At 42.4% G+C, this 25,378-nt stretch overlaps 1 protein-coding gene across 2 annotated transcripts in view; it reads right to left on the bottom strand.

The window, feature by feature from the left end:
• The window catches only part of LOC119401568 (protein bicaudal C homolog 1-B-like), a 139,956-nt gene that overhangs the window by 54,648 nt on the left and 59,930 nt on the right, over positions 1–25,378 (bottom strand). For both annotated transcript variants that reach the window (XM_037668471.2, XM_037668480.2), the window contains 7 exons: positions 23,291–23,370; positions 22,719–22,877; positions 19,354–19,407; positions 17,135–17,371; positions 13,086–13,379; positions 3,370–3,427; positions 3,222–3,295 (listed from right to left, as the gene is read on the bottom strand). In XM_037668471.2, coding sequence (XP_037524399.1) covers positions 3,222–3,295; positions 3,370–3,427; positions 13,086–13,379; positions 17,135–17,371; positions 19,354–19,407; positions 22,719–22,877; positions 23,291–23,370 — 956 coding nt within the window. The remainder of the gene's footprint in view (positions 1–3,221; positions 3,296–3,369; positions 3,428–13,085; positions 13,380–17,134; positions 17,372–19,353; positions 19,408–22,718; positions 22,878–23,290; positions 23,371–25,378) is intronic.

Raw genomic sequence — 25,378 nt, 5'->3', positions numbered from 1 at the left:
TGCGGCATGTTACGGCCGCATAAAATTGAAAATGTACGGTTACATGATCGCCAACAGCGCTGCACGTCTGAGATGCACCAGCAATAAATCATACGTATTGGGGCGCTCGTCGCAGGCAGATATCGTGCCTCCGTGTACTTGCGATGTTTATCGCTCCTCTCGGCAACGTTTTTAGCGATACGAACGCAGCAGAAATGTGGAAGACTAGTTATTTTATGCATGATAATCGAATCGCATATCTGAATTTTTCGAATGTTCGAAGTTATCGAATATTCGAAACTTTTCGAATACGTGATTTTCGAATTGAATACGAATATTTCGAATGTAATATTCGAAACTTTCGAATATTCGCACACCCCTAGTCCTTTCCCATGCATCTCTACTCTACAAATAACGTTAGATATCAGACACACAAAATCACAAAACACAGAAAATCACAGAAAATTGCAAGGTAAATGCAGAAGAGCCGCAGCTCCGCCATTTCTGCAGATTTTACACGGGGTGGAACTGGGGTAAGTTATTTTGGGTTCTTGAAACAGCATGCCAGTCCTCGTTCCTGCGACGAGCTGCACAGGTAGTGTGCTTCACCGCACATTACCTCTATTTGCTCTTAACTTTTGTCTCCCCTCGCCCCTTACCAAGTGCAGGGCAGAAAACTGGATACTATTTATCACCTGGTTAACCTCCACACCTTCCGCATATCATGTCTACACCGCATTTAATTCGCCCTGCTATTATTTCTTACAGCACTGCAGGAAAATCGCGGCAAATAACTGCCGGGAACGCAGCAAAACTATGCACTCTTGAGGAGTAAAGACAGACTAAACATCAAGCACAAATTTGCATCTGATGGCACGTACCAGCTGCTTTCAATAACAAAAAAATCAATGCCAAGCAAAGTGTTGCATGAAGTGCTAACTAAAAGGGCTTTATTTTCAAAGCGCGGAAAATATTTTGGCCTTCTGGCACAACCATACAATAGTGTACAGTGGCAATATCAATAATTAGTAATTAATAAATTCTGGGGTTTTATGTGCCAAAGCTGAGACATTCTCCGAAATAATCTCGACCACCCGGGGTTCTTTAACGTTAATCTAATTCTGAAGCAGATGGGAGTTCTTTGCATTTCGCCCCCATCAAAATGCTGCCACTGCTGCCGGGAATCTAACCTGCACCCTTAAGCTCAGCAGCACAATACCTTATGAGCTAAGCTACCATGGCAGATTTCGAACTACACCTTGCTGGTTTTCCTCCATAGCATGCCCTGCTTTTAATTCAGATTCAGTGCTCTGTACGACTGCATTTTGTTGAAACTACACCACTTCACCAGAATAAATATTTCCAATGATGCAAGTCTTATGGGCCAGTTAGAAGAAGCCACCTTGTAGGGGCACAGTGCAGCATAGCATTCAATATATTGAATGCAAGGTGATTTATATATACTACACATAACACAGTGCTATACTTGTGCATGGGATTTCTAAGGAGATGTTCGATACAGCGACAATTTGATATATCTGGGTTTCATATATTCTGGATCGAGTGTACTCGAATAACTCTGCTCAGTAGATGCAGTGCCACAGCGAAGAGTTAACTACAAAAGCCATACCCCTCAGGGGGAAACAATTTGCAACTGCTTGGCAAGGAAAGAGACAAAGGGGATGATATATTCTAGCCTACATGCAATGTAAGCCGATATGGAAAGCACGTGTTTAGCATAAATTGTGACTTGTTTGTAGCCTGTTAGTGTAAATTAAGTGTCCATGTTCAATTTAGTTTGCCACCTTGTTTTGCATCAAAGGTGTAAGTTAAAGAGTTTCAATCTTTAGTAGAACTACTTTGTGCTTTATAGGCAGGGTGCTAGTTTTGCAAAGTGATTTTAGAGCAATTAACAAAGGGCTACTTTAGGTATGTTGCACAAGTGAGACATTTGGAATGCTTGCAAATTGGCACCCATGCACACTCTTCAGAAGCATTTAGGATTGTGTTTGGGGCCTTCGAGGGACAAAAGTCGTCCTTGGCAACCTCAATCAGCCCCAACCTGCCTATGTGCCAACCAAGAATCACTTGCAAAGCAATTACAATTGATTTTTAGCAGTGCCACACGTTGACATACTGGCAAGGCTACTCCTCCTAAACCACTGAAGACCAGCACATGTAATCATTTGAGCTACATCACACAGCTCAAATTCCAGATGCACTGTCTGGATGCAGAAGCCCCGCCACGGTGGTCTAGTGGTTATGGCGCTCGACTGCTGACCCGAAGGTCGCGGGATCGAATCCCGGCCGCGGCGGCTGCATTTTCGATGGAGGCGAAAATGTTTGAGGCCCGTGTACTTAGATTTAGGTGCACGTTAAAGAACCCCAGGTGGTCGAAATTTCCGGAGCCCTCCACTACGGCGTCTCTCATAATCATATAGTGGTTTTGGGACGTTAAACCCCAGATATTATTATTATCTGGATGCAGAATTCTGCATGCAGTGCCATGCTTTCGACTTGCCATCAGGTGTTGGGTTTCTCTTTGGTGCCATCAGGTTCAATGGTGCAACAAGGTGCTATACGGGCTAGGCGCCCTTGCCACCATAAAGGTGCCCACCTGTGGCACATGTCAAATCAAAGCCTCAAATGAAATGCTCACTAGAGCACAAACCTTCAATGAACAATCCCTACATGAAGGAATGTGATGCTGGTGATGTTGACACCCTTGTCAGCTTGTCATGCCTATTGATTTGGTCAGCAAAAGCACTTAAGCCTAGACCCAATGCTTTGTTGAAGAAAACAGACAGAAGCTACCCTGTCTGTCTGGTTGGCTCTTGTGAATTATCTTAAAGCTACGATTTCCAATTTCTTGTAGCTTTTTCAAATCACGCAAATATTGTATAGTATAGGGATGCTTTCTTTTTCTTTTAGCCTATACTTCAAGTAAGTCCCTTCATTAGTTCCTTTCAATGAAAACCCAAGAACGCTGGAACAACACTATTAAACCCACAGCAACTTGCTTAATAGAAATATTTCAGCATTTAGTGGCAGAGCAAGAAAATTCGGCTTCCTTTGACTGCATAATATTTAGTAATTGCTACACTGAAGTGATCCAGTTAAAGAACCTCTTCCAAGGCAAGACAAAACAGCTAAGAAAAAAAGATGAGACCGCATATGAGAATTTACATGCTAAATGACAGCATAAATTAAGCGAATTCCTAAAGAAACAATGGATGACTTACTTTGCAGTTGCGTTTAGGCTTGGGTTTGATGCAAATGTGGACATTAGTTTGGTCCATAAGTCTTGAAATTGTGACTGAAATATGCAAAGAATGATTACGCTAGGCGAGTAACACAACTTCAACCAAACCAGAAAAGTGAATTACTAACGCAGGTCAGCATCTTGGCCCTCCTTGAGGTCAAACATGAGGACAAGGGGCAACCAACCCTGTGGAAGAACAATAACGTGCCACTGATAAATCACTGAACACACATATCAGTATTGTTCATTTATGCTAAAATATGGAAACATTAGGATGCACATTATAATGCACTGTTATAGCAATTGCCAGTGCTTTTTTACAGATGAAAAAAAAAAAAGATTTACTAACTCAACAAATGTATGAGACTTGGACTGTTTTTTCAATTACGAATATCTTTTCAATTACGAGTACCAGAACTATGAAATAAAGGAAGGGAATAATGAGGGCTCGTTTCTTTGCTTGGTGCAACATTAATGAAAACCAGCAGGGAATGAAGTCGAGGAAGGTACTGGGGAAGTCAATTGTACTGTTTTAAGTGTATTGTAGTAATTGTGATATACGTGTATGTGAAGAAAGTAAAGTGGACGAAAAGACAACTTGCCACCGGCAGAGACCAAACCTGCAACCTTCGGAATACACTCCCAATGTTCTTACCAATTTAGCTACAGCGGCTCAATTGATAAGAACTGCTGTAGCTCAATTCGAAGGTTGCAAGTCCGGTCCCTGCCAGTGGCTAGTTGTCTTTTTGTCCACCTTACTTTCTTCACATCTATGTATATCACAATTACTACAATACACTTAAAACAGTACAATTGACTTCCCTAGTACCTTCCGCGACTTCATTCCCTGCTGGTTTTCATAAAGAACTACAATATATTATGCAAGAGAGCCTTGATTCATTTGAACTACGTAACCTGGGGTTCTTTATGTGTGCCTAAACATACGGAGGCGTTTTTGCAATTTCTTCCGCTGAAACGTGGCTGCCATGGCCGGAAATCTGACCAGCACCCTTGTACATAGCAATGCGCCACAGCTGTTGAGCCACCCAGAAGGATTGTTTTTGCAACATGCACATACTTTCCACAAAGTAATTCACACATAGACCTCTTAGAAGTGCCATTTCTTAATGAAATAAAGCAATAGAAGCCATGCTAGCATGCTTCATGGAATAAGTCTCGCAACTACAACCCTTGCAACACATGTATCCAGCCCTTTGCTCCTTTCACTAATATCAGCATGCTTCAGTAACTTGCACACCCACTGCTCAAGCAACACTGACTGCCATACATAAAATTGAATGGATGTTAATAGCACACAGCAAAGAGGTCTTTAAGAGTGTCAAAACTGCTGTTAAATGACAAGAATAAGTAGACATTTGACTGCATCTCGCATTACGGTTCCAACCTCACACAAATGCTTGGATGCACAACTCAAGTACAGCAAGCACAGATATACCATAACTTGCACAAAAGCCACACCCAGAACCGAGACATGAAAAATTTCAATGTTGCATTTCTTGAAGAAAGGGCAGGTGTCTGCAAATTGAAAGGCACACATACAGTGTGGGAAAAATTTCTACATGTTAACCAGCAAACTTGTGAATACAAAGGCAAATTCATGTTCTCATATTGGAAAGCAGCCTCAAAAAATGCATTTCACAAGATAGCTTTTTAGGCATATCTCAACTTACTGGGCGAGTAATTTCCACCTCTCTATATAAACCAGCTGAAGAATTAAAGTGCTTATTCGAACAGTGTTGAAGAAAAGCAGAGTATAAATGGTAGGCATTATCTTCAAGCCAAAGGCCTACAAAAGAGATTACAAAGCATTAAGTGACCCACAAGGGTAGCGGGTAGATTCCAGTCCATGTGGTCGAGTGTGTTTTTTCTTGTTTTTACCATTAGAGATTGCAGATAGGATTTGGAGGCCAGGTCAGAAGAATAAGGTTTATGATAACAGACAGATACACAAGTGAGAACGTTGAAGTATGTTAAAAGTGCTTACATTATCTACAATGCACCCTTTGTGTGGCCCCTCAAGAAACCAAACTGCTCACATACAAAAGAATATAATCTGCCCGATCCCGAATATGCATCTATGGGTTGGAACCCAATTCATAAAAATTATATGAACAAGACTGAGTCCATAAAAGAGAGAAAAAAAAAGAAAGCCGTTCATATCCTCTATGCCGATGCCCAAGAAACATGAGACGTCAAAAAACTTCTTGAAGCCACTAGAAATGTATATGAACATCTTAGTATATTGTGCGATATTGAATAAATGTTTTCCACTAAAAGTTTTCTAGAAAACATTGAGAAAACATTTTTTACAAGAAGCCTTTTTCCAAAAGTTTACGAAACCTTTTTTGGAGCACTTAAGGATGTTTGCGCAAATTACAGTTTCGGTCGCTGCACGTCCTTGATTGGTTTAACGGCATGCGCAATGGAAAAGAAAAAAAAAAAGGCTTTTTTCGCTTCCTTTCTTGAAATTTGAACATGGGTGCACACATGAAGGACGCAAAATCAACACACTTGACATCTTTTATTGCCCGAGATCATTCGATCGCCTAAGATCGATCATTGCTTGTTGACATAAATTGTGATATATTGATACCAAAAAATAGCAACTGTAGCAGCCACTTTCAGCCACTTTCTTTGCAAGTCATCAGATATTCACCTCGTCCGGTAAGGCGTTTGCACTGCAAAAGCATAGCCTTTGAGATTCCCCAATCAGAACTCGAGGAAATCATTTTTCCACAGCGAAAAATTGTCACTTGGGAGCAAGAAGTCGTTTTGAATATGCCACAAAACGTGCCAGAAATGATACACATAATTGGCTTTGAAAATAAAATCTGGCCTTCGCAGTAGCTAAAAGCATTCCAAACAGTGGTCAGAAGCATCGCCCCTTAGAGATTTGTTACTAGAATTATATACTCAAAGAAAGCTTGTGCTTACGTGTGAATTTGGACGCCACCTATTTCATTTTTAGACTCGATATTGTTCAGACATTCCTTTTACATTTTTACTAAATTCATAGTGGTTTTTCATTCAAGTTTTCTCATTTTTGCCATTTGTTGCGTACCTCGCTAGGGTACGCTTTCTATTGTCGCCCTTGGTTTCGCTATAGACCTCGAGAGCTGGTATGGTGGCGCTGCTGCTCTCGCCCTCTGTCGGGCCAGCGGCGCACTGTTAGGATTGTCGCCTACGGGCCCGTCTGCATGTTTCAAGGCGGCCGGTTGCGGCGGCCGCTGTTCTCCAAGAACGGCAACAGTATTTTTTTTTGTCTGCATATATAAATATGCTGTGCTAACTTATGTTTATTTATATTTTTCTTCCTGTCTGAAAAAGCTGCAGCCGAAAAACCAGCACGCAGCGACTCTTGTTATTCCACAAAATTCCGTCCCCTTTTCGCCTCAAGCCATTCAATAAAGACAGACCCCCTCCTTCCTTTTTTTCGCCGAAAACCGAATTGCGAGCCCTACTAAAAAAGGGGGGGAAAAAAGAGAACACAGCTGCTTGCGCCGGAAACAAGTTCTGTTCCGTCCCTTGAACACCATTCGGGGAACAGTAAACCCCCCCTTACACACACAAACACGTTCAAAACACTCACAACGCGCACACACACGCGCACACACACACATTTTTACAGACAGTGAGACTGCAAACGCCCATCAGTTCATCACTGGTTGTCTGCTAGGAAAGCGCATCGCCAGCCCACGCGTGAACGTGAGGACAAGAAGCGACGATCGTGTGTTCTGCAGTTTCCGTAGGATTGAAAAACGTGTTTGAAAAGGAGTTGTTCGTCGCCTGGTACGAAGTGCATGCGAGTGGTCAGTGTGTGGTCTGAAAGAATTGATGTGTGCGATAGAATCTTCCGACATTATTGGGAAATGCATAGTGCAATTGAAAACCGTGGACTACGACGTACGAGTGGAGGTGAGCTTTTGATTTTTCAGTGCTCTATGTGTGCTGAGCCATATCGAACTCTTTTCGTTCCCAACAAAGAGGACGCTGGAAATGCATGCCTGATTTCACACCGGCTACCCCTGCTCGCCGTTCTGGCTGGCAAGAAATCACGCATGACAGCAGAAGACTCAGACAGGCACATTGCCCCTCTAGGTGGCCATTGTCAGCCTGCTATCTTCCTATTTCTTTGTGACCTTGTAAGTTTGTGTATACATTTAAAATAAATAATAAAAGGCGAAAAAAAAAGCTCAAGAGAGTGAGGACACTTGCGGACAGAATTCGAGGCGTTGCTTACGCGTCGCACAGCTGCGGCAGAGTTGTCTTTCAATTTCGTCCGACTTCTGTGGTAACCGGCAGAATTTTAAAGCTAGTTACTTCCAAACGGTGTTTCTACAGCTGTTGTCCCAGCCATGCAGGCAGAAGTACGAAAAAGTACCGGACTTCGTTGTTTTTACATTCTTTCGGCGAAGAGCCACGCGTTCATACCGTGACTGCGTGCCCGGGAGCAACATATGACAATCCCAACTTTTCCGCCGCAGGCGTCTGGTAGCGCTGCGTGTTCGGTTCAAAGCTGCAGCGCACTAGGCCTATAGTTTCAAGTTTGTGGTATCCTGCAATAAGCTGCTACAGCGACACTTTCTTCTCGTTCGCCCTGCCCTTGTTCCTTGTGAAAGCTCCAGGACCTCATTGTGGCCTTCTAGCTACCCAACAAAAGTAAGTAAGTAAGTAAGCGTATCTTTTGCTTTCCACACAAAAGGGTTTTCTATGGAAAGATAAAAAAACCATTGGCACTATCGTATTCCCAAAAATATCGCCAACATGATGCTGTGCTTGAGCCACATTTACACCAGACCGCGTCTGAAGCAATATAATGAGAGCGAAAGCCATCTTTCAGCACATAACTCAACTGTTCAAGGTGTAGGTAATGTCACGCCTGCCGACAACCCGTGTTGCGACGCGTAATTACAGGAAAGTTGAAAGCGCGTGTTTCCTCCAACAGGCTGTTAAAGCAGTTTTACCAAGAGGTTTCCAGAAGAATATGCATGAGAAATGCCTGCTGATGTGACATACACAGAAGAGCGCGATAAAACGGTACACAAAGAAGAAGATGGACATGGGACAACGCGCTGTCCATCTTCCTTGTGTACAGTTTTATCGCGCCCTTCTGCTTATCATGAACTAACACCAACTCGCCCAACTTTTAACCTTACTGAGTGACATACACCCCCTTCTACCCATGAACTTGCATGAGCTGGGAACCTGTTGCATCGTCACACCAATAACAATACAGACTTTGTAGAACGAATGACTCTGCAGCTACAAAAGTGGGCTAGCGAAGAAAATGTATAATGCAAACCACACTTTCGTCAATACTAAAGGTTTTGAAAACGTGCAAATGCCTCACAATTAAGCTCGCCCTCGGATGCGTGAACGTTGCTAAAGGTGGTATATGTAACCATTTCGGCATCGCAGAAAGCGTCAAAAACCTGCTTGGAAAATGTTCCAATTTGTCATAATTTCTGAAAGACATAAGGTAAGCTGTTGCATGCATATGATTGACCGACTTCATTGTGCCTTTTGCGTGCAGGGCGAAATTAGAATTCTGGGTACTTCCAAAACCACGACAATTTGTGGAGGAACTCTATTTTGCCTACTAGGGATTATATAACATACCTAAATTTAGGTGCAGTGTGTGGGGCAATATCAACTGTTCAAAATTTCACCTGCTTTTGGCTGTTACAAGTTTTCTACTGTTTACCAACGCTTTGCTGCTGTGCTTGTGCGTATTTGTGGTTGAAATTGCCTTAACACGTCTTACTTGTCTGTACTGAAAAGTGACCTCAATTCACTTGGTAAGAATTTTTAGCACATAAGCAACAGAAGGACTAAAGAGGAGGGAGAACATGTGCACTAACTTTCAACGAAATGGTTTATTGCACACGAGGCACTATTCGACACAGTGGTGGTGCCCTCGTGCTTCACCAAGACGCTATGCAGAGAAATAAGTCTTTTTTCCGTTTTATTTTGACGAAATATACAGCACACTAATAATCTCTTGAACTATTTGAGAAGGAAAGTCGCATTGCTACCACAATTGGCACCCACTTTTGCATCTTCTATTATCAATTTCATTAGTTTAACTATTGGCGACAGAACCTCTGTTCTGAAAGAAAGGTTCACACCCACACGCTCTACACTGTAACACCAGCCATCCATAGTGTCATTTGTTTACAAGATTACAATGCTCTTTCAACCCATCATTCATGCAGTGGGTTGTTTCCAGACATACTGCTTACCACATAAAAGAGGTATCTGATAAACGACAGCTTCTCTTTATTCCACAAACCACGTGCTATGTTGTTCCTTGCAAGCAGCTTTCTTGTGTGCTCTACTGCCGTTTCTGCAAATCGTTCTCGGCTTGCATGGTGCTGAAAGAACTACTTGCCATTAACATGTGATGCCAACCTTTTTATAACTGCAGTTGGATAGTGCAACAACTAGACAGGACACACAGCACACTGAAAAGATCCACACCCAACACGTCGCACAAACAAAAGTGAGTCTTAGGACTGATTAGGAAATTCCATTCCAGTGCCCGAGTTGGCTGTTCCAACAGTGATGTCGCTCGAAAAAGAATAGCTGTTGTGCCATCTTGCACAAAATTTCGCTCTACATACCTAATAAGGTTGGCGTCATGTGCTAATGTGCAAATAGTTTTTCAGCTTTATGAAAGCTGAAATCGATTTGTAGAATCAGCAGTGAAGCACCAAAGAAAACAACTGCTTGCAAAAACGACATATGATGCTGTTTGTGGAATGTAGAGAAAGTGTTGCCTATCAGATACCTCTTTCCTACAGTAAGCAGTATATCGGGCAAACAAGCAGCTGCATGAATCATAGGTAAAGAGAGCACTGTAATCTTGTAAATAAAGACAATGATAGGTGGCTTGCATTACACTGTAGAGCATGTGGGTGTGAACCCTTCTTGCAGAACACAAAGGTTTTATCAACCAACAGAGCTGAAATAACGAGATTGATAATACTATAAGCTAAAAGAATTGCAAAAATTCGGTACCAATTGTGTTAGCACTCTTTCCCTGTCGCATAATAAGTCTTCTTTCTTGAATGTGTAGTAGTTCGCGAGTTGAGTATTACGTGTATCTCGAAAAAATGAAACCGGAAAAGATGTGCGTGGCTTCTTGGTGCAGTGTGAGGGCACTAGTACTGTATAAATTTTTGCCTCGTGTGCAATAAACCATTTTGTTGAAAGTTAGTGCTTATTGGTCCTTGCGTTGCTTATATGCAAAAAATTTCTTACCATGTGCTACCAACTAGGCAGAATTTTTCCCTAAACTACTGTCACCCTGTGCTGCAGCGTCCATTGTCTTTTGAACAAACTAGCCTCTTGTTTTTTTGGTATGCTGCCATATGTGCATGCTTGAGTGAAACATTTTCTTGTTCATTGTGCCTTTTGTGTGCAGGATGAAATTAGAATTCCAGGTATTTCCAACACCATGATATGATTGCGACACACCACTGTGGAGGAACTCGTTAATTTTGCCTACCAAAGATTCTTTAATACATCTAAATTTACTTCATTAAGTGACAAAATCAGCTGTTCAACTGCTCCTGCTTTTGGCATTTAGTAGAAATGTTTGAAGATTTCACAAGGTATTGCTGCTGCACTTGTGTTTGCCAAGCCAACCTTTCGATTTTGTTGCACACGTCTGCTTGATGGAGACACATATACTTCACTGTGCCTTTTGCATGCAGGTTCTTGGATAAAGTCATCAATTCCATTGCCCCAGCCTATGGCAAGTGGCCAACATATTGGTTGGAATTGCTACAATAAAAGTTATCATCAACAACATTTGCTGAAATTTTGCATTTACTTTTGGAAGCACAGTATAACACATTCCATACAACATCAGTAATGAAACTGAGTTGACATTTAAATGCTTACGTTATCTTGAGGCACAACGGACTAAGCCAATGCCATGTCAGAAACCGAAAAGAACACCGATTTTGCTGAGATGAAAAATTCTTGAACATGGGGGTGTCGCTGGAGCAGTTTTGACATGCAGACTTTTCTTGAAGGCTGCAACTTGAAGACAAGTCCGCTTGTCAAAACGCTGGCTCGAGCGACACCCTGGTCAATTTGTTGTTTTATGCCAGTGTTTTGCAATCAAAAGTTTTAGCTGTTCACTGTCAAGAGCGATAACTAAAGGAATGCCTCCGTAATATGGCATCAGATTCATTTCTGGAGCTTCTCTAGCCAGCAAAATTGACAATCTAAAAAAGGCAGAAGTTCAGGAGAAGATAGAAGCTTGAGATGAAAAATCCTTGGAAACAGGGTGCCACTGAAGCCATCATTTCGACAAGCAGACTTGTCAAGGCTACAAATTGAAGACAAGTCCGCTTGTCAATGCTCCAGCGACACCGAGTGTTCAAATAACTTTTCATGTCTTCAAGCTTCCATGTTCCCCTGAACTTATGCCTTTTTTGGAGTAACCGAAAATTCTGAAAAACACTAATGAGTAGAAGTTTACTATACATCAGCATCAAAGTGTGTCACATCTAGGGGAAATTACTCGGGATGGCTTAACCCCTTGCGATCCACTGTCGGCCCCCACCTGACCACACAACGCAGTCGCAGCAGTTCACTGCCTGACGAGAGTGCGTGGGGTTAACTTTCGCAGGTTTTCTCACTGTGATGCGCCTCCCCATGCATCATACGTGATCTTCTAAGGAATAAATTAACTCCATTTTGTCGATTTTACTTGATTTCGCACAAGGACTCAGTGCAATATTCAGCTCGGACCTTCTGGATATGCGAGTGTTCTCACTAACGCGCTGTTCGCTGTGAAGCATCGCCGCTTTTTCACCGCGCGACTATTGTAGCGGTAATGAAGAATTTCACAAAAGCAATGATTTGGTGAATAGAATTGTGCCTCCATCAGACTAATTTGAAAGAAGTAAGTGATGACAAACGACGACAGTGCAGATCACTACAATGCGATCAATGCATTTTCTTGCACATCAATGAAACTGTGGCGGAAGCAGTTATGCCAGAGTCCTGAAGTTTCGATTGTCAATAGTTTCATTTTGATGCCAACATAACACCTGGACCATGGTGAAAAAGGGCAGCAATGCCTGCTGTACTGCCACAACTTCATCAGCTCGTGGGTTAAGCGGGGGCTCGCACCAATAAGCGGGGCGCCTGTCTGTGTTTTGAGCAAGGAAAGACTAGATGGGAAGAACCATTTCATTTACCAGTTTCCAGGCCAAACCAGCAAGGGCCGTGCTGTTTGTAGTAATCAAAAAACAAAAGAGGCAGAAGGGAAACTTTTCGTGCAAAACTTGCAGTAATAACCCCAGGCCTGCACACAGGAGAATGTTGCAAGCGGTTCCACGCGCTGCTTAGATATCATTAAAGTAGTTAGGTATTACATATACAATACAACAGGAAAAATTATGTTCTGCGAGTTTTTCTCATAGCCTCAACTACTGACACTCTCTGCCCTGCAATGCCCTCGTTGTCGTCACTCTCCTCTTTTTCCATCATCAAATGTTCGATCTGACATTCCTAGTATACACCATTTTATAATTTGAGCTATCACTACTTATCAAGCTATTTGGCGATCTACTTTAAGTAGAATGTCTCTGGTCTCAAGTTTATATTTGGTAGCAGGCAGATGCAGCAAAAAAGATGGTAGCAGAGTGATTAAAATGGAGCACTGCTTTCTGAAGTCGACTAGGGCATGTTGCAGATATTCCAGGCACTCAACATGTAACTGCGACATACGAAGGTGATGCCAAGAATGCAGGACATGACAATGACCACAAATCTGGTGCAAGTGATTTAAGCATTGACCTACCATTAGTTCTAGCCAAGCATTGTGGACAGCGTCAAAACTCCCTGTGATCTGGACAGTGGACTTTGAAGGAAAGCCCACAGGTAGAAGCCCTTGAGGGCAGGTCTGCTGATTGAGGGAGAGGAAAGGGGGAAGCACTGATGTGGACTGGTTTGCCACTGTGGCTGGATCTGGAAACGTAATCACACAGCCTGTCTGCCGTGCTATTTGCTGCACATTACAGTTGCCATGCCCCATAACAAAGCTGTGGTGATGAGGGGCAATCTCCGTGCTAAGAGTCACCAGACCGACATGAGTCTGCAAGAGGGAAGAGAGCACAAAGCCGGTAAAGCACTGCTGTGATGCTTGAAATGAAAGGCTCACTTTGGGCACTACACTGGTAGTCACTGAGCCCCTTTTAGTAAAATTAAAAAAAAAATTCTGGCGTTTTCATGCCACAACAATATGAGGCACGCGACATGTAGGGAACTGCAAATGAACTTAAATTTAAGTGCTGGAGCATTTTTGCATTTGACTCTTGGCAAGATGTGGCCACAATGGCCAGCATTGAACGTGCAAACTTTACCTTATCAGCACCATACCAGCCACTGGACTGGTATGGTGCCGATAACATCTTGTGAAACTGTAGCAGGTATCACAAGATTTAATAAATTTGCTGCACTTACGCGCTCAAATCCAAAAAAAGCCATGCACGAGTTGACACATGCCCTTAAATTTGCTCTAAAAGATAGTGGTACATCTCAGTAGTGAAATTACACCATTATATATATTTTAAAAAATACGCAAACTGCACATCGCAAGACATTTGAAACAAAATTTGATAGATTGCCTCCGACTTTTGGGCTTATATTTTACAGAACTCAAGGAGGGGAACCAGACCACATGCATTATACACACATTTGTATTTTTTTAATAAAAATAAACCTGCAGTTGCAAGTTAGTGCCAGTGTCCTTCCTTTCCTTTGTCAGTTTGGTTTGCGTGCTTTTTCCACCAAGATAAATGCAGGCAGAACATAAAGGGGCCTTTTAAGATTTTTTTGAACATGGTCAGAAAATGCTGATGATCGGAGCCGAGGCTCCTGCGAACATGCGAGCCAAACATAGCGCAGCACACTGTATAAAATTTACAATTAAATTTCAGTCAGCTAGAAATCACTCGCTGTTCTCTCGACAAATGATGCCATCTACCCAAAATCAACTGTCGCATACCCAAAAGCATTGGGAAAATCGCGTCTCCCTGCCTTACACCCTTCTTTATTGGAATTTTGTTGCTTTCTTTATGGAGGACTATGGTCGGCTGTGGAGCAGTTGTAGATTTCTTCCAGTATTTTTATATATGGTTCATTGACGCCCGATTCTGTAGTGCCTGCACGACTGCCAAGGTTTCGACCGAATCAAATGCTTCCTCGTAATCTATGAAGGCCATATATAGGGGTTGGTTATATTCTGCGCATTTCTCTATCACCTGACTGATAGTGTGAATATGGTCTATTGTCGAGTAGCCTGTACGAAATCCTGCTTGGTCTTTTGGTTTATTGAATTTTGAGGTGGTCCCAATTCTATTATCCATGTAAATAGCTTGTAGAAAACAGGTGTTATGGATATTTTAGTCAAAATCAAGGAGAAATGGGCATGGGCAGGGCATGTAGTGCGTAGGCAAGATAACTGCTGGTATTAAGAGTAACAAACTGGATTTCAAGAGAAGGCAAGCATGCAAAGGGGAGGCAGCAACTCAGGTGGGCAGATGAGATTAAGAAGTTTGCGGGGATAACGTGGCTGCAGGAAGCACAGGACCGGGTTGAATGGCAAGACATGGGAGAGGCCTTTGCCCTGCAGTGGGCACAGTCAGGCCAATGATGACATACCCAAACGTACATAGATAAGGCCATTGGCCGATTTGAGTGTCGCGAGCTGCATAGTTCTCCAGCCGCCGCAGTGTGTTGCGACATACCTGTGCCGCGTTCTACAAGCATGCTCGTGATCACACTGAAAGCACACATTCAAAGAAAACAAAAAAAAGAAAGTGCTCAAGGTCATGATGTGCGCTAACGTATCGACCTAGTCCCTCGTCATCCCCCCCTGTGTAGCTTTTAGCATGCTTGCTGGGGTGAAAGGGGAGAGAAAGTGTTTGGAGCATGCGACAAAGCCCTGTAACTCCACTCGTACTTGATGGATTCTAATAATTATTGCGGCAGTCGATTCGAGAGGCAATAAAGTTATGGCGAGGTTATTCGACGATTACTAAAGAAGTGTTGCAGGGCCCCCTTAAGTTTTTAAATGCGAAGCATTTCTTAGCGAACTTCTGTGACTTTGAGCATATCTATCTATCTAGCCGCCTACAACTTCGTGCTCTCCTGGCCGTTTCGTTCATCGGATGTATACGAAAGTTGGTATGAGATAACACGACCGTATTACGAACATAAATGACAGGTCATAACATGAAAATCATGACATGCATGTCGTGAACAGCATTGTTTACATCCCAAGGCCTTGGGGCACTTGCGGTCGTTCCGTTAATTTAATATATACCAGAATTGGTATGATGTGACAAGAGTTCATGACGAACATAATGACAGGTCCTAACGTGCAAATCATGACACTCATGTCATGTGCAGTATGATTTACATGACGTGATCTCTGGCCGCTCGCGGCCGTTTAAATGAATGGATATATACGAAAACTGGTATGACGAGACATTTCTGTATGACGAACATAACTGGAACGTGGTAACATGAAAATTATGACATGCATGTCATCTACGAGACAATTTACATGCCACGCTCATGGCGCACTCGCGGCCGTTTCGCTAGATCGATATACACCAAAATTGGTATTGCGCGATGTGACTGTATGAAGAACATGAGTAACAGGTGGTAACATGAAAGCCATGACATGCATGTCATGTGTGTCATGCTTTACATGCCACGATCATGGTGGATTCGCGGCCGTTTCGCTAGCTTGACATACACCAAAATTGATATTGCGCAACGAGACTGTATGACGAACGTAAACGAGAGGTAGTAACATGAAAATTATGACATGCAAGTCATGTACGACATGGTTTACTCATGGTGCATTCGCGGCCGTATCTCTAGCTTGATGTACACCAAAATTGGTATTGCGCGACGCGACTGTATGACGAACGTAAATGAGAGGTGGTAACATGAAAATTATGACATGCAAGTCATGTACGATATGGTTTACTCATGGTGAATTCGCGGCCGTATCTCTAGCTTGATATACACGAAAATTGGTATTGCGCGACGCGACTGCATGACGAACGTAAACGAGAGGTTGTAACATGAAAATAATGACATGCAAGTCATGTACGACATGATTTGCTCATGGTGCGTTCGTGGTCGTTTCGCTAGCTTCATATACACCAAAATTGGTATTGCGCGACGCGACTGTATAACGAATATAAGTCACATGTGGTAATATGAAAGCCATGATATGCATGTCATGTATGGCATGATTTACATGCCATACTCATGGTGCACTCTCAGCCATTTGGCTCGTTTGACATACACCAAAATTGGTATTGCGCGATGTGAATGTATGATGAACATAAATGACAGGTTCTAACATACGAGTCATGTTATGCATATCATGTACGGTGCAATTTACACGACACTGTCATGGTGTGCTTCCGGCCGTTTTGTTAAATGGATATATACCAAAACTGGTATAGCATGACACGAGCGCGTGATGAACATAAACGAGAGGTCATGCATTGTACATACCATAATATAAGTCTCATTAGCATGGCATATACCAGATTGTGGATGCATGCGTGCATGGCAAACATGCCATATATGGTGAACTAGATACCATGACATGAATGATTTTATTTGGCTCAAAGTCAAACAAGGCGATGTATGCAGCTCTTTGCTGGCTGCTTCGCATTACATCGATTCCCACAGTGCGTGGGATCTGCCGGATTTTTTCTTTTGCGTTGCTATAATAAGGCTTGTAAAACAGGTAGTACACAGCAGTAACGCAACTGTCGTTACTAAATCACAGCAATTAGAAATTATAGAAGTAGTACACACCCGGGACCCACCAGTGAGGTATTCTACAAGCACAAAAAGTCCTTGACGTAAGCGGTCAACATAGCGGCGGCTGCCCTTTACCACGACCAAGGTAAGAGCAGCATGCAAAGGGCGAAAAGTAACGGTGATGCCATGGCTTTTGAGAATGCCTTGTAGTGCCATAGAGGAAGGGTCCAATGCAGAAGGTATGGCCAGGCCCAGGGGCAGCTCAAATGACACTACCATGGGCAGAAGTTCCTGCATGAAGGACACATCACACCATTTGATGCAGGCACTTTCTAAAATCCTTAAAATGAAGCAAACCAACTTTACTGTAGTTCTCTTGTACTATTTTTATTGCCCTGGTTTCATCCCGTGCACACAGTGAAGAGATGATCAGTACAGTCAAACCCGCATATATTGAACCACATAACAAATTATTGTGTATATCGAAAAGTTTTAAAATCCCCTCGAATATATTTTTAATATATATAGTATTGTATATATCGAATTATCTATACATAGAACTCTTATGATCTCCTTCAGACTCAACATATCCGGGTTCGACTGTATGTCGTCATTTGTGTCTGTGTAGGCCAAATTTCAAAGTGCTCCAAATACACCAGGCAGCTCTACTTCACATATATTTGGGGCGAGAACCCAAGCCATTCAAAGATGTGCTCCACTTAGAGTTTGCTTAAATCTCCCAAGAAGGCACTACTCTGCCCTTAGTTTACTACACATTTGTACATTTTCCAGCCAGCCGCTCTGAAACAGTTCCGCACCACAGGCGGTTTCACTGGCAGTGGTATCAATGAAAAAAACCCACAGCGTTTGGTGCCACAGAAAGTAGTGTCATGAAACTGAGTGCATTCAACCAAAAAGATTAGTAGGAAGTATAACGCATTCACACGTACAGGGTGCAGACTGCCAACTGTGCCTCTCTCAAGTGGAAGGCCAAATGCCAACTTCGAAGCCAGATAATGAGCACAAAAGGCAAGCAACAGGCTTGCATCTCTGAAGAAGGCTCTCACCAATAGGGTGACAAACCCAAAAATTCAAGTGGATGTTTACAGCTTACTCCTATGAAAACTGAAGGATATGCAAACAGGAAGAATAAAAGTAAGCCACACATATGCTTAATTACTTGAAGCTACAATAGATGTAAGTAAAAATTTCTCGAGTTTTACATGCCAAAACCATGATATTATGAGGCGCACCACAGTGGAGGGCTCAGGATAAGTTTGACCTCCAGGAGTTCTGCGATCTGCACTGAATCGCACAGTACATGAGCCTCTAGCATTTTGCCTTCATCGAGAATCTGGTCACCGTGCCTCGGATCGAACCCACATCTTTTGGGTCAGCAGCCAAGCACCACAATCTCTGTGCCACCGTAGTAGACAATACAATCTGCATATATAACCACGAGCTGAACCCAAAAATACGTTGCCCGAATGAAACATTCCAGTGTTTTGTATACTAAACAACAGCAAATGTGCGATGAGAAGTGCCCTTTGTAGTTTTCTTCATGCCTTGTAATTTTCTGAGAATGCTTGTAACTGCGTTGTCTGGTTGTATAATTGAGCCAGGCACTTTAAAGGATGTACAGTACTCGCGGATTGAAATAGGACGATTTAGGGCTAAGTAATGCACATGTTTTCATTTCTACTGTCTTCAGTTCGGGTCACATCGGCGTAATTTCGATTGAAACGCATAGATCAGAGCCAACATTATCTCTAGAGACCAGATTCGTCGAGACATGATGTGGTTATCTCGAGCAATTGCACATACAAGTCGTTATATCAAAAATTTTGATGTTGCATTTGAATCCGTGTGTACTGTACATCTTTTCCTCTACCCCATAATTTTAACAGCAAAGTATGGAGGACTAGACTTCTTTAAGAAGTGGCTGTGTGACTGGGATGATGAATCTGACGAGCAGGCAAGATGTTTTCATGGTTTCAACTGCACTGCTCTCCACTGTACATAGTGTTCAAATTAGAGAATTGCAGAACATGATGCCTGAGAAAAAAAAACCATCTGCAGGATAGTTCAGGATACCCTGCAAAGAGCATTTTCAGAGTGCGAATTGCAACTCATTAATATTTCCATGAATGCGAAAATTCATATGAACAAGTGTTGCCCTTAAAAGAGAATCTTCCAATGTTTTTTTTTTGTATGGTGGATGAATTAAACATAACACTAAAATGGCTAGAAGTTTCTGTTCAACAAGTGCTTGCCCGAATTTGATTCCTTGCACTCTCCACACCTCTGGGTTGGCCAGCAATAGAGACCTGAAAGAATATATCCAAATGCACACATGTTGAAAGAGTTTCCAGTGTAACAGATGTAAGCTAGTTTACCCTTATTCCTTATCAGATGCTTCCAGCAAAGGTCTACACATTATGGTCATTGCACTGCTACACACTTTGTAGTAGATAGCAGGGCTGGGCAAAGATACTTTGAAATTGTATCATGATACGATACAAGATACTCAGGCAAGAAGTATTTCAGATACAGATACAAGATACCACAACACCGATTGTATCCGATACATTCCAATTGTATCTTAAGATACTTCGATACATTTGAAAATTTGTTATATATCAGTATTTACGGTAATGCAGCGCTAAATGCCGATGCACAAAAATGTTCGCTTGAATGTTTGTTAACGGCAACCAATTTTGTTGCATTTGAATGAAATGTCTTAGTATCTCCAAAGTTTTGCATTTCTTGCTGAAGGTATATTACTTTTGTTCCGAAACAACTTATTGGGGTTCCTTTAGCTGCTTACCATGACAGCTCTTTATACACTTCGCTGATAACGGTATTTGCTTGCCGCTTTTGTAATTGAGTGGAGTCCATGCTCAGCTTGCCGACCAGCTAGTGGGCTGCCATCTTCAATAAGATGCCTCCGCACAATGGTGCAAGTACCGTTGTTAAGTTCTACCTTGCCCATAAACGTACCAGAGTTTTCGCAATACCCGATCACCGGACAGGTGTACATCAGCGAGAATGCTGATAGCGACATTCTTTGCGACGCATCTTGTTTACGTAGAGGACATAAAACTGCAATTACTTTTATATTCTACTTATCTGCTGGCGTAAAGCGTTCGTTAGCGACGTACTCAGTAATGCGCAATCTTCTAATAATTTTTCTTTTATGAGAGAACATCTGCAGCCCAGAAAACGTGTCAGACGTGTTCCATAGTTACATGAAGTGCCGCAGGACACCGCCGCTATTCACACTATATCGGCACTTAAGCTCCGATTAGCTGGTGATTAGTAACAGCAAAAATATTTTAGAGAAGACTAAGAAAAACAAATAAAACTAAGTAAATTAGAAAAGCGGTTCTATACCAAACACAGCGAATAAGTATAGGAACACGATACAGGCGGCACTCCCAAGAGCTAATAGTAAGTGTTGAGTTTAACGTCGCACAGAACCCCAATATGATGATAGACTCCATAGTGGAGGGCTCCGGAAATTTCAACCACGTGGCGTTATAAAACAAATATAAGCACACGGGCATCGAATTGCGGCCGCCGTGACCGACGGGTTTGCAGTCAAGCACAATAACTACTAGACCACCGCGGCGGGTAACCCCTAATAGCCATGACAATTAGGCATTTAAGATAAGGCCCCAGAAAACTCAGCGCCTATGTAAAATAGCGTAAACCGACTCGTTGAGACGCTCATTAAAAAAACGGAGCATTTCGTATAACAACGTTTCTCCAATCCCTTTGCTAATATCTTTGAGATGGCTCCTAATAATTTACGTTATTATCATGAAAACTCAATTTCACTATTTTACTAAGCAGTAAGCAGAACTTTTGTTACTGTATAGTCCAAGCACCCGCACATTATTATATATTTGTTCTCAACGTCGCCTTGACATAAGAATAAACTTGAAGCAGAATATACGTCTGTAAACAGTAGGAGAAATAATGTAGACAGCTAAAAGTAAGAATAAAGCATAGAGCTTACGTTGCCAGCACATTAAAGACATATTGACGTAAGCAGACCCGAAAAAAGCAATACAGAGACATAGGTAATGTATGGGATGGAAAAGGACAGCTTAGAAAGAACTTGTGCTAACAATAAAATTATTTTGAAAACTCGTTGAATTATTTATTACTTATTTCATTTGAATACATAGAAAACACGAAGACACAGAGGAAATAGGATGGAACAGGCTGACAACTGCCACCTAAAGGGGCACAACGCCTGCCTGCTAATTTGGGAAAGAGGAAACACAGAGGAAAGGAAGATAGGGGGAAAGAAAGAGGAAAGAAAATAGGAAAGAAAAAAGAAACAAATGACACAGACGTAAACACAAATAAGTGGTCACATGAATGCTTGTTCTGTTAAATCTCGCATCAGTACCGGTGGTGCTATAGCTGTTAGAATCTTATTTGCATACAAGTCAATCTCATTGCATGTAAGTCAAACTTGCATCGACGAAGTCGTTCAAATCGCCTACGTGTGAAAGCCACGAGACATAAAGCAACCCCTTTTCTTGCATTCTTCAGACTTCGTAACGACGCACAATGCAAGAGAAACTTCGATAATGACACTACAGCGGCATCAGAATTTGCGCAAAAGACACCGCACGCACTGGAGTACACGGCACAGGATAGCAGCTAAGAGCCAAGTGCCATAGCACTGACAACTAAAAAAGAAACCGTGAAAACAAAATGTTGTCCGGGCGTAGACGTTCGCGCGTTTGTCGAGACGACGCGAGCGCCACCACGTGACTCTGCTCCCTCACTGGGACGCTCAGAGCTCATCACCTGCCCTCGTGGGAAAACTCTGGCGGAAAGCTAAAATAATGTTATCTTTAGATTTAATCTGGTGGCTTAGTGGGAGCAGTATCAGCTTGAGAAGCGGAGTTCAACCAAGGTTTATTGTTTCGAACCGCAGTGTTGCGATCGCAGTATGTTGTATCTTAAGATACACAATACATTCTTCAATGTATCGGAAATACAGATACTGATACACGTCTTGTGCGACATATCGCAATACAGATACAAGATACCCAAATAGTATCTAAGATAGTATCAAAGATACATGTATCTTAGATACTGCCCAGCACTGGTAGATAGAATCAATCTGAAGAGGGAGCTACTAATTCAGGACATGTGAGCAATTTCCAACCCTCGAAGCTCCTTTATAAGTAACTTTGCTCGCTAATAGTGAACAGTCAGATGTGACCAAATTGCTTGATGCAACCCCACACAACACCAAACACTGCTAATATTCAGCCAAAACCTGCAACACGGTGGTATGTTAAGGAAATGTCACAAGCAAAATAAATGGAACTATGTTAATGCATAAAAGTTACAAAATTTCCCCTTGAAAGTTGTTTGCAAAAAATAGCCCACGGTACTTCCTGCCTGAAAGAAAGAAAAGGTCCTTATGCATGAAAATGAACTTCATAGCAGAAGCACATGTTAATATATATTAAAAGCGATGGCCAAGATATTTTTTTACACAATTCTTTGCAACATGCAATGTTAATCTGCAGTTTTTCAGTGCTCAAGGACACTACTTCAAGACACCTCAACTCCATGTTTGAATGTAATGATTCATGCCATCTAGTACCTGGTTGCTCTTGTCTAATTGACTGTTGCGATTGGAGTCTGGGAAGTGAATATGGCAGCCTGTGTTGTCCATTACTTGTTGGATGTTGTGGCCACCTTTGCCAATAATGTAGGAGTGGTCTGTGAAAGACACATCCATCTTCATGGTCACTCTGTTTCTCTGAAATGCGAGGAGAAAATAATGAAGTTCAGGCGTGGGCCACCTTTTTTTTTTAGGCTTCCTGATCGAATAGACAAAACCACGAACAGGGCAGGAACAAAATACAAGCAGTTTTATTGTTTCTTTATGTCCCTTTCCTTTGAGTACCCTTTTCCACCATGACATCTAACCAACTTGCTTGCTTAACCACCCTTCCTACCTGGATACTGAACAAGTACACATTACTGTAAAATACTGCCACAAGGATGTATTAGATTCTTTTCTCACATATTAATGCCTGCAAGTGAGACATACTAGTATGCGTTGAGCTCACTTCCACAAACAAAATAGCCATTATGGCACAAACAAAAGCACAATTTAATGTTAATTACATGCAAAAGAGAACACAACAAGAAGCATCTTATTAAGAGTACTTTTGTGTCAAGCACTTCCAGGATGCTTTCACGAGCTTTGCCAACTGCGTCTGGAGATCCCCGAACTTTAACATGAGGGTCTGAAAAGAAGGAGGAGGGGGGGCAGATTTCAGTTCCACAATAGGCATTTAATTATGCAAAGTAGAATAAAAAATTATGCAACACCACACGCAACAGGAGCAGGCAAGGCAATGAATTTTGAAGATGGAACCGTTTCCACAAAGGAAAGTACTGTAGTTTGTAGCAGCCATGCTGAAGACACAGCGACTGTATAAAATGACGCTGCTGGTAAGCAATCGCTGATAGGGTCTCAATGATATTGTGATGAGAGCTAGTTGATCCAGAATTCACTATGTGCCGCCTGCATTGAGCACATCTGATGTGCTCAATGGTCTCGATTAAGACATCCTATGGATACGCAAAAGATGCAGCTCGCCATTTAAAAGCCATGGATGCAACTTTTGGTGATGCAGCTGCTTCTGTTGAAATGTAGCCTTCCTAAGTAATCACAGACTGATCCAAGTATTAGACTGTTGCCTCAACGAATCTTCGATGCAAAAACCTGTTTAATCTAAGTAGAGGCAGTGTTACAAGTAGTTGTTGCATGTTCCGAGTGGTCTCTCTCGCACCCACAAGTGCTCTAGAAGCTACAGAGGGAGGATTGCATGGGGGCAAGGCCCACTCACAGCTTGCACTGTGGCGAGTCATTGCTTTGAGCATATTTTCTCTCAACGCTTGGCCGCTACATCTGGTTAAGACGAGTGCCACCCCATTGTGGCCGCAGTACGATCATAAGCAATACGAGTGGGAACATACGTTAGCTCATGGAAAATAGCCTCAAAACCAATGGAAAGGGTGCCACTGTCCTGGTAATTGTTGGCAGTCCTGCCTCGCTAGTGCAGATACAAAACTGCAGATGATTCATGTCCATGGCCACTTGCAATAAGGCCGGTATGCCATGCAGGGCACGACTGTGTCCGGTTTGTGGCTCCGCGCAAAATACCACTTTTCCATTCTCTTGCCTGTGTGCATCACACATAAAAAACAGTACTGCTCTTCACTGCACGTCAACGTTACAACATCAGACTTATTTATGTCATACATTTAGAGTCTAGTAAAAACACGTGTGGTAGGAGTGACAACAGGTCGTGGAAAAGAGTCACTCTTTTCACTTTATTTGAGACATCGCCATCAGAGTATCGGCTTAATTGGGATTTGAGGCTATTTGCTACGTGGCATGTTCCCGCTCATTGCTTACGGTGGTACCTACACAGTGCAGCTGGAGCGAGGGCTCACGTGCTTCAGTTAGACCAAGCTACACAAGTACTTGGTGCAGACTGGTTTTGTCTGCACCGGCTTGAATGGCAGGTAGTAGCAAATTCTGATTGTGCATTTTGAAGCACTTTCAATTAGACATAGATAAGGCAATGTCTACCAAGGAGTAGTTTTTTAAAGGAGGCAGCATGTGCTGGCAAGCATACATGTCGTTTTATCGACTACATGCATAGGCGAGTACTATTATAGTGGGCTCAGTACAAGACAAGTGACCAACTCGGGTGTTCAGTGATCATTAGCACCCTCTATATAACTCCTTGCAGTGGAATAAACAGGCTTAAGTGCAGCTGATACATGCTCAGTATAAAAACAAGGCTGCCACCTAAAAAAGCTTTGGTTACTTGCATAAAATAAACGTATCAGGTATGCAGTGTTAAAAGTGTCCTGCAACATTTTTCAGAATTATAATGGAAGAGTCTCATTATTAGCACATGACTCTTCACGAGTCACATGCCCAAAAAATTTTTAGAATCCGTCAAATACGAGCAGAGTTACAGGGATTTGTCACACACTTCCGCTTTCTCTCCTCTCGTACCAGCGAGCACACTGAAAGCTACACAGGGAGGAGGATGACAAGGAGCCAAGAAGATGTGGCCCTTCGTCAGCGCGCGTCATGACCTTGAGCACTTCCTTTTTTTCTTCAAACGAGCAGCTGACTTTCAGTGTGATCGCACATGCGGTCATGTGGCAGCATCCTGTGGCGACCATGGTAACTACTCAGCTCAAAATGCTCAAATCAGCCAATGGCGTGGA

The sequence above is a fragment of the Rhipicephalus sanguineus genome, chromosome 1 (assembly GCF_013339695.2).
Source record: "Rhipicephalus sanguineus isolate Rsan-2018 chromosome 1, BIME_Rsan_1.4, whole genome shotgun sequence".
NCBI lineage: Eukaryota > Metazoa > Arthropoda > Arachnida > Ixodida > Ixodidae > Rhipicephalus > Rhipicephalus sanguineus.
This window is presented reverse-complemented; position numbering and strand designations above follow the sequence as displayed.